The 16,087-nt window shown below is 53.1% G+C and overlaps 1 protein-coding gene and 1 long non-coding RNA gene across 9 annotated transcripts in view; one reads left to right on the forward strand and one right to left on the reverse strand.

Moving 5' to 3' along the window:
• MYO9B (myosin IXB) overlaps positions 1–16,087 on the forward strand; it is an 85,728-nt gene that overhangs the window by 37,412 nt on the left and 32,229 nt on the right. For all 8 annotated transcript variants that reach the window (XM_057311618.1, XM_057311621.1, XM_057311619.1 and 5 more), the window contains exons 3-7: positions 7,458–7,552; positions 12,226–12,288; positions 12,715–12,814; positions 13,079–13,179; positions 15,004–15,133. In XM_057311618.1, coding sequence (XP_057167601.1) covers positions 7,458–7,552; positions 12,226–12,288; positions 12,715–12,814; positions 13,079–13,179; positions 15,004–15,133 — 489 coding nt within the window. The remainder of the gene's footprint in view (positions 1–7,457; positions 7,553–12,225; positions 12,289–12,714; positions 12,815–13,078; positions 13,180–15,003; positions 15,134–16,087) is intronic.
• Positions 1,099–5,144, reverse strand: LOC130543603 (uncharacterized). The gene is made up of 2 exons (XR_008959074.1): positions 4,849–5,144; positions 1,099–4,592 (listed from the first exon to the last, which is right to left on the reverse strand). It is a non-coding gene; the product is annotated as an uncharacterized LOC130543603 (long non-coding RNA).

Here is a 16,087-nt window from a genome sequence, read left to right on the forward strand (position 1 = left end):
AAGGCCCTCCCCCATCAAAGCTTGATCTGTTCTTTACTCTCTGTGATCTGGCACGTGGTTTCATTATAACTTAAACAAAAATTTAGTGAAATATCAGATATAATAACTTGTTTCATACTTGGTTTCTTTTTCATCTTCCTCTTCCTTTTTTTTTTTTTTTTTTTAAAGATTCGCTGATCCCACACCCCAGCACGGTTTTCTTGAAACTTTGGCCCTTGGGAGGAATCTGTCCATTTCAAAGAACCTGTTCTGGCCCCAGGAGCCCTTGCTGGTTTTCAGTGTTTCTATCCATCCGAGTCTGTGGGTGATCGTTGGTGCCAGTCCAGATAAGCGTGACAGAGCATGTTACAAACTGGGGGCACAAAGGTAGGCTGAGCGTCCCATCCCATCGTCACTCGGCTCTGTGCAGATGCCTGCTGTCCATTCACGCCTGTCCAGCAGCTGGCTGTCAAGAGCCCACTGGGTACCCCCAAACCCCATGGGTAACAGGAAGGAAACAGAATCCAGGCAGAGACCAGGTGTCAGCAGGGCCCTGGAAAGCCTCCACTTCCTCATCTAAGAATCAGGAGCCATGGGCTTAGATGTGACCCCTCCACTTCCTGCCCTGCGCCTGCAAGCCCACAGAGCCTGTACTGCCACCTGGGCAGGCTGGCAGTGGTGGTCCTGTCTCCCATCCCATAGCCACCTCCTCTCCCCACCACCCTCTTCCCATCCTCATCCTTGTCCTCACCCGGCATCTTCCCTCCCTAGAACTGGCCACCGCTCCCAGTATGGCAGTTCTCTGGAAAGCGCTTTAGCTGTACTTCTCACTTCCCCACCTCCTGCAACCTTGCTGGCCCATCCGGCCCCCCCCTCCGTGCTTTGCAGTCCTGCTTCTCCGGGTCCCCTCTGTGCCCTGGGAGACCGGTCAGTCCAGACGAGGCTCACACCCTCTCATGTTTACCCGCCCCGTGTCCGAGTGTCAGAGTCTTCTCCTGCCTGTGGAACGGAGGGCCCCTAGAACAGTAGCTCATCCTGTGAAGGACCCCAGGGCCTGTATTTTCAGCTCTGCCGCTGTAGTCCGAGAGCAGGCACAGACCACACATAAACAGATGGAGCTATACACCAAGTGGAAGTTTATTTGCGAAATGAATTCGCGAATTTGTGGAAGTTGAATTGTTTATTGTATTCATGGGTTGTGAAATAGTCTTTTGACTTTTTTTTTTTCAAGTGTTAGAAAGTGTGAAAATCATCCTTACCTCGTGGACCATACAGAAACAGGTCACTGGCCCGTAATTTGCCAACCTCGGTAGAGATCAGAGCCCGAGCCTAACCCCACCCCGCGAACGTCAGGAAGGTGCCCTCCACACAGCCAAGTTTCATTCGCGTACAGACCATCTGTCCCTGCTTCAGGCAACAATGGCAGAGTCAAGTCATTTTGACAAAACCCCAAATATGTATTACGTGGCCCTTCACAGGACAAGTTTCCCTGGTTCCCATAGCCTCGTTTCATCTTTAAACAAGCCAGGGAGTCAGAGGTTCTTTCCTTCATTTGACAGGAGAGGAATCTGAAACCCAAGAGCGTTGAACCAATTTGCCCCAGGTGACCCTCCCCCTAGGCCACTGGGACCCCCTGGAATCCTTGCAGACAGAGCCATTTGCCTGGGCTCCTTGCCAGAAGTAGCCTCCACCCCACGCAGGGCTGTTTTCCCAGCATTTCCACACAGAAAAGCCCCAAGTTCGGGTGGACGCCCTGGGGCTGTTTGCTCAGCACACAGGGCAGAGTGGACCCTCCAGGCTCTTCGGTCCATGGACACTGCCTGTCGAGCTTCTGTGCTCCCATCAGGCCCATGAGACACCTCCCGGGGTGGCTCCTGCCCTGTCTGACCGTCCTCTATGTCCCCAAGTGGGCACAGCCTGTCAGTGGGTGCAGGCCGAGTGCTGTTTCTTATAACAAAGTATCCCCGAAACATGGAGAATATCGTGGAGAAAAATAAGTCTGTCCCACCCTGCCACCACCAACCTCGTGTCGCTCCCAGTGTCCTATTCTCCCCACCCCCACCCATGACTGGAACAGGAGCCCAGCAAGGGGGAGACTATCTCGTTTGGCCCCGTCTTTAGGCTGCATTGTTGTGTAATACATGCTAATAATGTTCTTTCACCGATGGGCGCCTGTCCCCACAACCCCGGTCACTCCTCCGTCACCACGCCCAGTCTGGGCTTGGACACAAGAGATCTGGAAGTCCCGTGTGGCGCGTGGTCTGAGGCAGGGACAGAGGCTTCACCCCGAGGTGACACTGCCCAGGGAGGGGCAGCATCAAAGCCACAAAAGGTGGTGAATGGCCGCCCCCTGCTTAGGCCAACTGGGGGGCTCCTTGAGGGGGTGACACTTGATCCGTGGCCAGGGTGGACGTGTAGGTACCCCCTTCAGAGCCCCACTTTGCAGGGGGCCCTCTGAAGCTACAGCCATGCCAGGCACAGAGCAGCCAGTCAATAAATTGTTATCAAGTGGAAGGATGGATGGATGGACGGACGGACGGACAAATGATTGAGTGAATGAGACCACATGTGCCAAAGCCTCACAGACACTTGGGAAGTGAGGTCCCTGTGGCTAGAAGGTCAGGAAAACAGAAGGCTGACCCTGCAACCAAGACAAAGCCATTAGAATGACCTAGAACTTTCCTCTGAGAAAGAGTGGCCACGGTTAAATCTGGGGGGCGGTGGAGTTATCTTGGGTTAGGCCACCTCAGCCTGGCTGGAAGGACAGCCATCCTGAGTGGTGACGCTGGGGGACTTCTCCACAAGGGAATCCCAACTGGGGGCTCACCTGTTAACGTGGAAGATAAGGCAAGAGCATTTGCCTTCGTGAGCTCATCCCATGGGGCTTTCCGGTTCTGAAATCTGAAAGCATAACAGTTTGCCTAATGCAGTCCATCAGCACTTGTTTGGTTTTTGTGGGGGATGCCCAAGAGACCAGGTATAAGCTCAGAAGGCGCTCGGGCGTCCATCTGCCTGGTCGCCAGGCCCAGGGTGAATGGCCTCAGCCAGGGCAGGCAGGTACCCCGAAAGGTCCCAGGCTGCGGGGATGGAGGGGCCAATGCATGGAGCACTGGCTGGGAGTGAGTTCACTGGGTTCAAACCCAAGGTCGCGTCAACTGCCTGCCTGCCCCTCACACTTCAGGGAAGTTAGCAGGCCTCTCTGTGCCTCAGTTTCCTCTGAAATGGGGCACACTTGTTTCTCAGAGGCGTAGAAGCAAAAGAAAGAGAAGCCCCGGTGTGCCTGGCGTGGGACTGGACTCACCATGGGTCTTTCTGTGATGTTACCACCATTCTTCCTAAAATGTTTACCGTGCGTTTCAGCCTAGAGCAGAGGCGGCATCCTGTTTAGATGGAAAATGCCCCTTCTCAAATTTCTGGCTAAGATGCTCAACCTCCATTTCTCCAAATTAAGAAACATTTTTGAATTTCCCAAAAGAACCTCAAAGATAAGGACAGTTGGAAGAATGTCAGAGGTCCCCCCAGCTCTTGTCATCCTTGGCTGGGGGGGGGGGGGTGCTGGGACGGGGGTGCACATGGCGCCCTCCCTGGGCCCGGGATCATCTGCCCCATCAGAGGAAGGGGCGGGTGTGTTGTTTCTTTGTTAGTTTTACCTAGAAACCCTGCTTGGAGGATTTTGAACTACAGAGTTGTCTCTTCATGGGTTTTTTCCTTCTTGTCGTGATTCTGGGTTGTTTTTTTTTTCCCCAAAAATGTACAACTTATATTAGAAATGTGTACTTTATGTTATATAAGGGGGGAAAGTGTTTCCAGGAAAGTAGAGGCCCTTCTCCCATAGCATTTTGCCAGCACTGGGTTTTCTGGCCTGGTGGGAAGACAGCATTAGCATGTGGCCTCCATAGCCCCAATGCCAGATTACATCGCAGCGTTGCCAGCGCCTGGATCCCGCTGCCTCCCTCCCATCCACTCTGGGCCCCCCCCTCCCCCCACATGACCCCCGGCACACCATCCTCCCTTGTGCTCCCATGCGCTCTGAGGCCGTGCACGCACCCATCCAGCCCCGGGAGCAGCAGCTACGTAATAGCTCCCCTGGCTGTGAGCGCCAGGCCAGCATTTCCTCCTCCTCGGACGTATAATAGCAGCAACCGGATATTTTTAGACTGGCTTTGAAAAGTCGCAGTGTGCTGAGACCGCATACCAGACGCATGAGGTCACTGCCCCCCCCCAAGCCTGGGCTGCGTGGGGCTGGTGGGCCCTCGCATCCTGAAGACTTTCACTCTTGTGGTCCCCAAAACACCAGCCCTGACTGTTTCCTTAGAAATCCCACGGAGTCTTGTCCCGAGTTCAAAAGGGGGAGTGTCGTGGGTCTTTGGGATGCGCGTGCACGTCGCTGGGGTGCCTCTGCAGCGGGCCCTGGACCTGGCTGCTGCAGGGGCCCCAGTACAGAGAGAGAGGTCCGTTCCCCGGGGAAGGAGGCCACACAGCTCGGGCATTGCTGCGCCATCTGCTCGCAGTTAGGCAGGCGGGCTTGCTCACGGAGTTTATTTTAGTTTGGAGCAGGCGGAGGGCCCAGGCCTGTCCTCGGCTCAGATGGCACCCCGCGGGGTCTCGTGAGCCTGGAATGAAAGGAGGAAACGGACCTGTTGCCTGCCGAGTCCCTGATTCCCGGAGCCGAACGTCAAGAGTCCCTGGGCTTTACCCCAAACAAAAAATGCAGTTCCAAGGCTGAACTTGAGGGAAACCAGATATTAAACCTAGAAAGAGTTTTCTTCCTCACAGGACTCCTCAGGCCTATAGTGCCCATGGGGGTCCTCACGACAGGATGAAGGGCCCCAGAGCCCTCAACCACCCAACCCTGCAGACCCCTTTTACCTCCGTCCGTACATAGCAGTCCTACTCAGCAGTTCAGCCAGCTCTGGGAACATTTCTGGTTGTCGCAGGTGCTGCCAGCCTCTGGCAGGTGGAGGCCAGGGGCACTGCTCAGTACCCCACAGGGCACAGGATGGCCCCACCACAGAGAATGATCCGGCCCCATGGATCAGCAGGGCCGAGGCTGGGGACCCAGTGCCGGGTTCTGCAGGCACTTGGGAGACCAGGCAGACTCAGACCTGGCCCCCAGCTGTTGTCACCCAACCACCGGCCAGCAGCTCAGTCACATACGTCAGGACAGGGTCATTCCCACTGGCTGAAGAGCCCCTGTGTTTAATCCAACTCTCCAGAGACTGTCAGAACCTGGCAATGGATAGGTCCTAAGGAAGTATTTGTGAAGAAGAGAAGCGGGCTCTGTGGCCACTGTCTTGACTCGGGAATGTGCCTCCTCAGACTGGGTTCTGCCTCGGTGAGGCCGTGTGGTGCCCACTCCCCCACTGAAAGTGCCCGGCCACCACCTGCCCTGAGCAGATCCCCCCCTTTGCACCAGTGGGCCAGGTCGGCTCTCTGGGACTCCTCCTTCATTGTTACACTCTTGCCAGGTGATTTGGCTGTGGCCTCAGGTCCTTTGGCAGGGCCCATTCCTGGGGTCTGGAGCTCCTGGGGCAGTGGGGCAGGAAGTTCTTGTCCTGTGACCCCCTGCCACCCAGCCAGGTGCCGCTGTCCTGGTCCCGAGCTCTGCAGAATGGAGCCGTTCTCAAAGGAAGTGTCCCGGGCCTCGCCACAGCAGACGCTTTTTTATGGGGCTTCTGGCTTCAGATTGCCACACGTAGTCCACCTGCATTCATTTCCCTGCAGAATGAAGCCTTTAAGAAAATCCTGATTCCTCTCTGTGTCAGCACATCTCCTGGTTCCTGAGTCCCCTGCAAGCCTGGCCGTCTCCCCGACCCTGCCCTCCTCCCTCTGCCCCACCGGACCGGACCCTTAGACACCCACGCTCAGTCCCCACCTCCCCCACTGCAAACCTTGACAGTGGCCTTGCCACTTCTTCCCTGCTGCCCTCATGCCTACCCAGCCTCCCACACAGCTCAGCCTTCTCAAACTGGAACATTGTTGGCCCTTCTGGTGGCCACCAAGCTTCCCTTTGTGTGTGTGAGCAGGGCATCACCTCGCCCCCCTGTCACCCCTTCTTTGGCCCCTGGAGCCACAAGGGCTTGGACAGCTGAGTGCCAGGCTCCGTGATCAGTTCTGCCTCTCTCCCCTCCCCTGCCCAGCCCCACTACTCCCACCTCTGCCAGCGTCTTGCTCCCTGAAACTGCCCCCAGCACCTTCCCTGCCCTGCATTCCCCCAAGGCTTTATCATACCCTCTCCCTGTCTGTTCACCCCTTAGGGGTTTTGGGTCCTTCATGGAGAGGAACCTGGGCAGGGTATGTTCTTTGTCTTAATCTGGGTGATGGGCACATAGGAGGCCCCGGGGGGGACCCCACTGAGTCACAGACTCCCTGCACTAGGCATCCTTTTCTCTATGTATTGGAAATAAAGCCCCAATTCATGCCACAGTAAGAATGAACCCCAGAAGCATCCTGCTGAGTGAAGGAAGCAAGACAAAAGGCCACATAATGTATGCTCCCACTTAGGCGAAATATCCCGAACAGGCAAATCCATAGCGACAGAAAGCAGACCAGTGGCTGCCAGGGGCTGGGGGAGGCCGGACGGGGGATGGGGAGTGCCAGCTAATGGGGATGGGGGGGTCTCCTTTTGGGGTGATGGGAATGTTCTGGAACTAGACAGAGGTGATGGTTACACAACATTGTGAGTGTACTGAATGCCACTGAATTGTTTACTTTTCAATGATGGATTTTATGTTAGGCCAGTTTCACCCCAGTCAGAAAATTTGTTGTGAACCAGCTTGTCCTCCCACAGAGTCGCAGGACCCCCTCGACGACAGGACCTGTCTCCACATCTGCTCCCTCCCAACTGGCCTCATCTTCTGGGGCCCAGAGCCAGCGTCAGCCCAGGGCCCAGCAGACTCCTTCTGGAAAGGGCCAGAACGGTCTCTGTCATGGTTGCTTTGCTGCTCCAGTGTGAAAGCAGCCATGGGCAATCCATAAATGCACAGGCCTGGCCGCGTGCCAACAAAACCTTGTGTATGGACACTGAAATGTGAATAGAATTTTCATGTGTCAGGAAGTACTAGTCTTTTTGGGTTTTTGGGGTTTTGTTTTTTGGGGTTTTTTGAACGATTTACAAATGTAAAAACCACTCTTGGCTCACAGGCGATTCAGAAATAAACTATGGACTGGACTTAGCGCCTGGGCCAGAGTTCGCCCTCAGAGCAATGATAACGGAAAGAGAGTACGGTTGATGAGCATTTTTCACATCTGAGACTTCAAACTTGAACCCCTCACACAGCCCAAACACAGAGATGAAGTATGTTGGCGCACACCTGGGCTCCCACACGCCTTTGTGTTTACCAGTCTCCTCAGGGCCGCCGGCTGACTTCAGGCAAATGAGCGTCCATGACACCCTGGGGGACCTCCAAGGCTCCAGGCTGCGGCGTGTAGAAATTCCATCCTCACGATCTGAAAACCTGCTCTTCTTTTCTCCGCAGGCTTTCGGAAACGCCAAAACGGCCCACAACAACAATTCCAGCCGATTCGGGAAATTCATCCAGGTCAACTACCTGGAGAGTGGCATCGTAAGAGGGTGAGTTGACAGCCGCCTAGCTGTGGGCCTCCAGACTCGGTCTGGGGTCCTGGGCATCCCTGCGAGGAGTAGCCGGCCCGGGAGCTCAATGTAGAAATTGTGGCTCTGCAGATACGTGAGTCGTACAGGGAAGCAAGTGTGGTTTTATTTAAGTCATTGATGTGAAGATCTGAGTTGTGGGTCCAAGTGGGAAGTGTAGCTGTGAGGGGGGCAGGACCTCTGTCCCCAGGTCATCGAGTATGGGTCCAGGTGCCCCAGAAGCAGGTACAGTGACCTGAAGGTGCTGGCATGATGGAGTTTGCCAAGAACAGGCAAGGACACACCAACCTATGTCTTGGTCTTAATGAGGTTTCAAATTCAGTGGGTCTGGGGATGCCATATAGGCAGAGTTGATATGGACTGTGGCATGTGCCAAACATGTGCCCCTTTAGCCAGGAGGAGATGTAATGCTGGGTAGCAGATTGAAGTGATTGTTCAAGGAAGTACTGAAGGTAGGTAGGTGGGTGGATGGGAGAGAGGGAGGGAGGGTAGGTAGATTAATGGATGGACTTGTGGGTGGGTGGGTGGATGGATGGATGATAGATTCATGAGTTGGGTGGTGAGTGGACAGATGGATAGATTCATGGGTTGGATGGATGGATAGATTTGTGGGTGGGTGGGTAGATGGATAGATGGGTAGATTCATGAGTTGCGTGGATGGGTAGGTGGATGGATTTGTGGGTGGGTGGGTAGATGAGTAAATTCATGGATCGGGTGGGTGGGTGAATGGATAGATGCATTGCTAGATGGGAAAATTCATAGATGGATAAATTTGTAGATCGTTGGATTCATGGATGGGTGGGTGGGTGAATGGAAATGGTAGATGGGTGAGTGGGTAGATGGTAACTGGGTTGTGAAGTTGATTGTCTGGTGAAAGTTAAAACACACCAGCATTTTGTGCCAGAAATGTGAGTTCCTTAGGTGAAGGTACAGTTATTTCAACTAAATGTATAACATGGAAATTGTGTCCGTTACTCTGTGCATTGGTTATGCTTACAAAAATGTCTGGCAACTTTGTGAAGTGAATTAATGTTATAAGGAATCACCTATTTTGTCATCGTATTTAAGTCATAATGTCATTTCAGAATTCGGTTCTGTGACTTTTTTTTTTTTTTCAGTGTATATGCTGGGTAGTTACAGCTGATTAAAAAATGTCATTGTGATTTAATACTGCATAATGTTTTTGGTATTTTTTTTTTAATATGCAAAGGTCTCATGAGCTGATAAAACTCTTTCAAAGTAAGAAACAAAAAACATCTTGGGGGGGCGCCTGGGTGGCACAGCAGTTAAGCGTCTGCCTTCGGCTCAGGGCGTGATCCCGGAGTTATGGGATCGAGCCCCACATCAGGCTCCTCCACTATGAGACTGCTTCTTCCTCTCCCACTCCCCCTGCTTGCGTTCCCTCTCTCGCTGGCTGTCTCTATCTCTGTCAAGTAAATAAATAAAATCTTAAAAAAAAAAAAATCTTGGCACAGCCTGGGGTTACTCAAAGGGATTGCCCCTGCCTCCACATTCTGGTGTAAAGGTCTGTGGTGGGAGCAGGATTTATACCGCTTCCAGGAGATGCTCTGAGCAGCCCAACTGTTCGACGTGGGGAGGAGACCTGAGCAACAGGGCTAGAGTCCTAGAGAAGGTTCCAGCATTTCAGGAATGGAGAAGTCCTCGAGTGGCGGGGCCTGGAGATTGAGTCCAAAGTATGTCGGTTCTTCTGTCTGTCTCCCCTGATTGTCGATCATCTCAAATGATGATTCATATTCAGGACACAAACGGGAATGTTGAATCCTTCAGCCTCTGGTGTCTTTCCTTTTTCCCACTGCCCAGGCTCCAATGGGCAGTGGTCTCGGGGAGAGACCCCCCCAATAAAAGGCAGTTCTGCTCCGGCCCTCAGCCCCCCACAGACCATCCAGTGGTCCCCCCAGCTCAGCACTGCTGGGCACTTGCATGGGCACAGCCACCCCCCAGCCCCGTTGCAGGGCCTCTGAATAGCAGGAGTTGCCCAGAGTAGCTCGTCGGGCACATGACACAGAATTATACCCCATCTGTAGTTCTGGGGGCTCCCTCAGGGGCCCAGAGATGCCAGAAGGCTGCCTCGTATTTTCCTGGGTCCCGGGCTCGCTTTGCAGCCATGGGCCAGACCCAGGAGCCTTTGCTCCCAGCTCACTCCTCTCTATGGTCTGTTTGGTGTCCTAGGGCTGCCATAACAAAGTGCCAGAAACCGGGGGGCTCAGAACAACAGGAATTTATTGTCTGACAGTGCTCCCCCAGGGGGTCCAGGAGACGATTCTTCATGCCCTCTTGCGGCTTCTGGTGACCCCGGGCCTTCCTTGGCTTATGGCCACGTCACCCCAGTCTCTGCTTCCACCATCACGTGGTCTTCTCCTCTGTGTCTCAGTGTTCTCGTCTACTTCTTAGGACTTTGTGCTCAGATTTAGGGTCCACCCTGATCATGGACATGATCATGTCTCCAGATGCCTTCCCTTAATTACAACTACAGAGGCCCTTTTTCCAAATAAGGTCACACTCACATCTCCTGGGGGCCACCGTGTGACCCAGTGCACCAGCAAGGGTCAGCCCCCAGCTCACTGGTACAGCCTGTTCTGCTGGCTACAGCCCCCCCATCGAGCTCCGGGCCAGAGGCCCTGGGTGGCTGAGTCTTAGAGACCAACTTTTGAAATTCCTCTGTCTGTGGCCTCAGATTCAGGAAAGGAAGTCCCACCTCAGCCCATGACCGTGGCCTGCCCACGCTCCGAGGACGAGGTGCACTTCCTGTCCAGGGAGTGGCCACAGCCAGCTGGGGAAGAAGCAGGCCCAGACCCGGTTCTGCTTTTGGGGAGTGACACTTCTCAGTGCCATTTCCTGTGGAGGCCAAGGGTCAGGGGCAGTCCAAGCCTTCCTCCAGTTCCCCAATTTGCAAGGCCTCGTCTTCCTGTGGGTTCAGTGGCTCAGTGCTGGGGGTTCCCTGGCCCCCTACGAACCCCGATAGGGGCTGGGGCCTTAGCAATGATCAGGGAGGGGCGCCTGGGTGGCGCAGTCATTAAGCGTCTGCCTTCGGCTTAGGGTGTGATCCCAGCGTTCTGGGATCGAGCCCCACGTCAGGCTCCTCTGCTATGAGCCTGCTTCTTCCTCTCCCACTCCCCCTGCTTGTGTTCCCTCTCTCGCTGGCTGTCTCTCTCTGTCAACTAAATAAATAATATCTTTAAAAAAAAAAAAAAGAAATGATCAGGGAAAGGAAGGGGTTGTCGTTGTCAAATGACAGCTCAATGCCAGTAAGGGGTCACTGTCCTCCCCCCTCCACCAACGCAGCACAGGGAATTGGCCACAGGTAGAGATTCCAACAGGGGTCTGATTCTAGAACCAGACACGGCCTCCCTCCCTAGGAGAACAAACCACCGATAACTAAAATAGTTACTAGCAGGGAAGGAATAGAAAAAAACATATGGATTTGGAAGAAGAGAGGACATAGGCCGAGTCCATGGACATCCACCCATGCATGTGTCCCAGGCAAGGCTGCAAACAGGAGACTGCCTTCCTGGAGAGAGAGGCAGGCAGCATCCAGCAAGCCCTGGACCAGGGGCCCGGTGCTGTCCCCCGGGCCTGCCCCCTTCCAGGCACCAGCTGCCCCTCCTATAAAACAGGATGGGCTCAAATGAGGGTGGCCTGCAGAGCCGTCCAGTTCCCATACTTGGTGATGGTGGAACCCATGAAACCCCAGTCCCTCCAGCCCCAGTGGGTGTGGAGGGAGTAAGGCCAATGCCCGGCTCGGGCCCCCGCCAGGCCACTTCCCTCCCGTGGGGTCCTAGGCAGCAGGTGGCCTTTTCAGCATTTAGTATTTCATCTTTCGACAGGAGCCACAGTGCCCACCCCGAGGGTGGAAGGATTCAGGGCATTTAATCCCTGCAGAACAGTGCTGAGAAGGCAGCAGATGCTCAAGGAATAGTCACCATTACACCTGCTAGCTGTGAGAGTGTGGCTGTAGAGGTCCCTGGCTCCTGGCTCAGAGCCCACCCGGCCTCGTGGACCCCTGACCATCAAACACCCGTCAGCTAATGGACGGGTAAACGATGAGGCTGACTCTCAAGAACCCTCGGGCTGAGTGACAAGGCGGAACCAGTATATATACCAAAGGATTGTATTTCTTTAAAATTCTAGAGAAATGCAAACTAATCTATAGTGGGGCTGATCAGTGGCCACTTGGGGGTGGGAGGCAGGGAGGGGTGACCGAGGGCCCAGGAAACTGGGTCATGGTGGTGGGCACACAGGTGTCTGCATGTGTCACAAGTCATCCGTTCACACGCTTCTAGTTTACTGTACGTCAGTGACAGCTTGTAAAGCTGGTGGAACAAAATAGGAAAGGACCCAGTCAAGACTCACCACGTTGCACACTTGAAGTATGTGTGGTTTATATCAATAATGAAGCTGTAAAAAATATATACATATAGAAAATCAACCTGTTATCTTATATTTAAATTTTTCACAGGAGAAGCATTTAATTGCCGAGGAGCTGGTGAATGCAGGGGGCGACCTTCCTATATTGTTTGTCATTTGTCATTATGGTAACAAATTACTCTAGTTCTTCCAGAAAACTCTTAACAAAATGTTAACATCCTATTCCTTCATCTTCCTTTTAATGACAGGGCTGTTGTCGAAAAATACCTGCTTGAAAAGTCCCGCCTGGTCTCTCAAGAGAAGGATGAGAGGTAGGAGGAAATTTCCTTGGTGACCCACCACATCTGCCTTCTACCCCACAAAGGAGAGACGCAGGTGTCCTGGGCCTACGGGAGCCGGTGGCCGATCTCCCAGGAGCGAAGCTGCTCTGTGGCTGCAAGCTTTGAGCTCATACCTCCTAAGCCACCTTTTTTGAGCTTATTTTTGTTTCTACCCCAGGCTTTTACCCAGAGTAATACCCACCCCCATCCGCAGACATCCACTCACCGGAGAAGCTCACAGTGTAGTTTTCTTTTTAAGACATAATAAGAATCGACTTATTGTCTCAAATTGGTACATATTTGAGGTGCTTTTTTTCCCCCTGGTGTGGTCTCCAAAGCAATATTAGCAGTGGTTTGAAGAGTGGCCGTGGCATGGCCTCCAAAAACGGATTTTTTTCTCCTCATTTTCACCCACAGGAACTACCACGTGTTTTATTATTTGTTACTTGGCGTCAGCAAGGAAGAGCGTCAAGAATTTCAGCTCAAGCAGCCTGAAGATTATTTCTACCTCAACCAGGTAAACAGCCCTGCGGCCCAACCACAAACGCTGCCTCTGTTCCCCACGGGCTGTTTACGCGCCACTGGGAGGTCAGAGGCTGTCTGCCTGGGCCTTCTCTGGCCCCCAAACCGACTCCAAGGAGGCCCAGAGGAGGTGGCATAAAGGGGCCCATTCATTCCCCGTGTCCTGAGCCCTGCCCCATCGGTTCCAGCCAAAATCACTTTTGCACGCCACCCTCACCAGCCCAGAAATACCCAGAGTGCCACTGAGTTTGTTTTTCAGCATAACTTGAAGATCGAAGATGGAGAAGACCTAAAACATGACTTTGAGAGACTCAAGCAGGCCATGGAGATGGTGGGCTTCCTCCCTGCTACCAAGAAGCAGTAAGTGGGCAGGCCAGCCTCCCGCCATCTCCTGCGTGGACCCCCCCCCCCGCCCCTACATCTTACCTAATAAGGCCCCTCCCTGGGAGCTGACTGACACCCCAATAGGAGCTAAAACACCAAAGCAGGGCAGCCCGATGACCACAAGCTCTTGAAAAGGGGCTCGTCATTAGTCCCTGGGAGATGTCAAACCACGGGTCTCTTGCCCAACGGTGCAGAGGCACCTCACGCTTAAACATGGTTACGATGGTAAATTTCACATGATGTGTGTTTTACCACAGTTAAATTTTTTTTTTTAAGATTTTGTTTATCTGACAGTGAGAAAGAGAGACAGTCAGCTAGAGAGGGAACACAAGCAGGGGGAGTGGGAGAGGAAGAAGCAGGCTCCCAGCAGAGGAGCCCGATATGGGGCTCAATCCCAGGACCCTGGGATCACACCCTGAGCCGAAGGCAGATGCTTACCGACTGAGCCACCCAGGCGCCCCCACAATTAAAATTTTGAAAAATTTTTTGAAAGCCACACGGGGTCCTCACCACACCTGCCCAACATTCAGTCTACCCAGTGGGAACGCCTGCATGCTTCTGAGAGGGCACATATCGGGCCAGCCCCTTCGGAAATCCATTTGCAATTTCTACCAGAGCTGTGTCTGCCCAACGCCATGCGTGCGTGTGCTGACTCGAAGATACGCACGTGGCAGCCTTATTATTAACCGCCCAAAAGTTGGAACCCCTCCCCCCCACACACACACACACTCAACACAAATGCTCACCTGCAGGAATTAAATAACTAAAGAAACAGCTATATATCATGCAGGGCTGGACAAACTTTCTGTAAAGGGCCAGATAGTCAAATTTTCAGTTTCGGGGGCCAGATGGTCACTGTTGCGCGTTCTTCTCTGGGTTTACTTTTTTAACCCCCCCCTCTAAAAACTGAAGAACCATTCTTAGCTCTGAGGTTGTCCAGTAATGGGCCATAGAGTGCCGCTCCCCGGACTCCACACACAGTGGTGGGGCTCAGCTGGCGTCAGCTCCGCCCCCACGGGACAGCTGGCCGTGTCTGGAGACGTTTTTTGGTGATTACGCTGTGTAGCAGAAGGAGGAGACGGGCGCTGCTGCTGGCACCTAGTGGGAGGGGCCAGGGATGCGGCTCCGTGTCCCATAGTGCACTGGACAGCCCTCCCCAGCAAAGAATGATCCGGCCCCACGTGTCCGCAGGACCGAGGCTAAGAAATGCTGGCTTGCAGCATTGAGTATGACCAAACCAGGACACCACACGTAGCACCCCCACGTCACGGTCTTAGAGTGACAGACCAGATACAAGTACATGTGATTTCGTTGACATCAAGTTCACGGACAGTGTTAGGATGGGAGGATAGCCATTCCTCTGCAGGACCTGGGGTGGGTTCCAGTGCCTGGGATGTTCTATTTCTTGCTCTGAGCACTTGTTACAGGGAGGTGTGTGTTGTGACAGGTCATCAAACTCTATGCTTAAGAATTGTTTGCTTTTTTTTTTTTTTTGCCTGTTTTTTATGCATGGTGGGGTGGGTTTCTTTGCATTTTTTTTTCATGCATGTTAGGCTTCCATAAAAAAATGTTAATCACCCCCCCCAACCCCAAAAAACAAAAAACAAAAAACACCCAGGAGAACCATCTGTCTACAAAGTCACATTCCACAGAGCGTCCCCAGCAGTGAGATTGGACCTTTTTTAAACTTATGTCCGACTGGACTTGGCTGGTTGTATGAATTCAGCCCAATTGGCTGGAAGCTTCTGTCATCTTGTGACTCTGGAAACCACCCCAACCTAGGCTCCTTTGCTCTTCCAGGATTTTTTCCGTCCTCTCAGCCATCTTATACCTGGGCAACGTCACGTACAAGAAGAGAGCCACGGGCCGAGATGAAGGTCTGGAGGTCGGGCCCCCCGAGGTGCTGGACACGCTGTCCCAGCTCCTGAAGGTACGGCTCCCTGCACTTGGCCACGGTGGCCAGCAAGGACCCAGAACATCCTGCATGGGCCGCACGTCTGTAAACTGGGGTCTGTCTACCTGTTTCCTCCCCGCCCTCTGTGCAACACCTCTTCCTTGGTTCTCTTTCTCTCTCTTTTTTTTTAATTGAGGTATAATCGTCATACAGCCTTATGTTAGTTTTGGCATTACGACAGAATGATCTGGTATTTGTCCGTATTGCAAAATGATGACCACAGTGAGTCCTGTTAACATCTGTCACCACACATGGTTACAGAATCGGTTTTCTCTAGCAGTGAGAACTTGGAAGATCTACTCTTAGCGACTTGCAATTATGCCATACAGTATTCTGAACGGAAGTCCCCACGGTGGACATTACATTTCCGGGACTTCTTTATCTTATAACTAGAATTCTGTTCCTTCTGACCCTCTTTATTAGCCAGTTTACCCACCCCCTGCCCCACCTCTGGCAACCACCAGTCTGTTTTCTGTATCTGTCAGCTTGGTTTAGTTTGGGGGGTTTTGGGAGGGGGTTTTTTGGGTTTTGGGATTTGGGTTTTTTAGTTTTTTAGGTTGTTGGTTTTTTTCCTTTGCTTTTTTGGAGTCCACATACCAGTGAGATCATACTTGTTTTCTCTGACGTATTTCACTTAGCACAATGCCCTCAAGGGCATGCCATCCCTTCCTCCTTTCTGAAGGACTCCCTGTGAGCATGGCTGCCTCCCCTCTCAGCCCCTCGTGTGAAAGGCCCTTCGAAACCACACTTTGATCAGCGAGGTCATGTGTTCATTGGACCTATGCCATGCCCTTGTCCGCTGGCACTTGTCAGCCCCCAGGGGGCACTGGGCAATGTCTGAGGCATTGGGGGGTTGTCACAACTCGGAGGAGCTACCGTCATGTAGTGGGTGAGGCCAGGGATGCCACTTAAGATCATATAACGTGCAGC

Source organism: Ursus arctos, unplaced genomic scaffold, assembly GCF_023065955.2.
Source record: "Ursus arctos isolate Adak ecotype North America unplaced genomic scaffold, UrsArc2.0 scaffold_14, whole genome shotgun sequence".
Classification (NCBI taxonomy): domain Eukaryota; kingdom Metazoa; phylum Chordata; class Mammalia; order Carnivora; family Ursidae; genus Ursus; species Ursus arctos.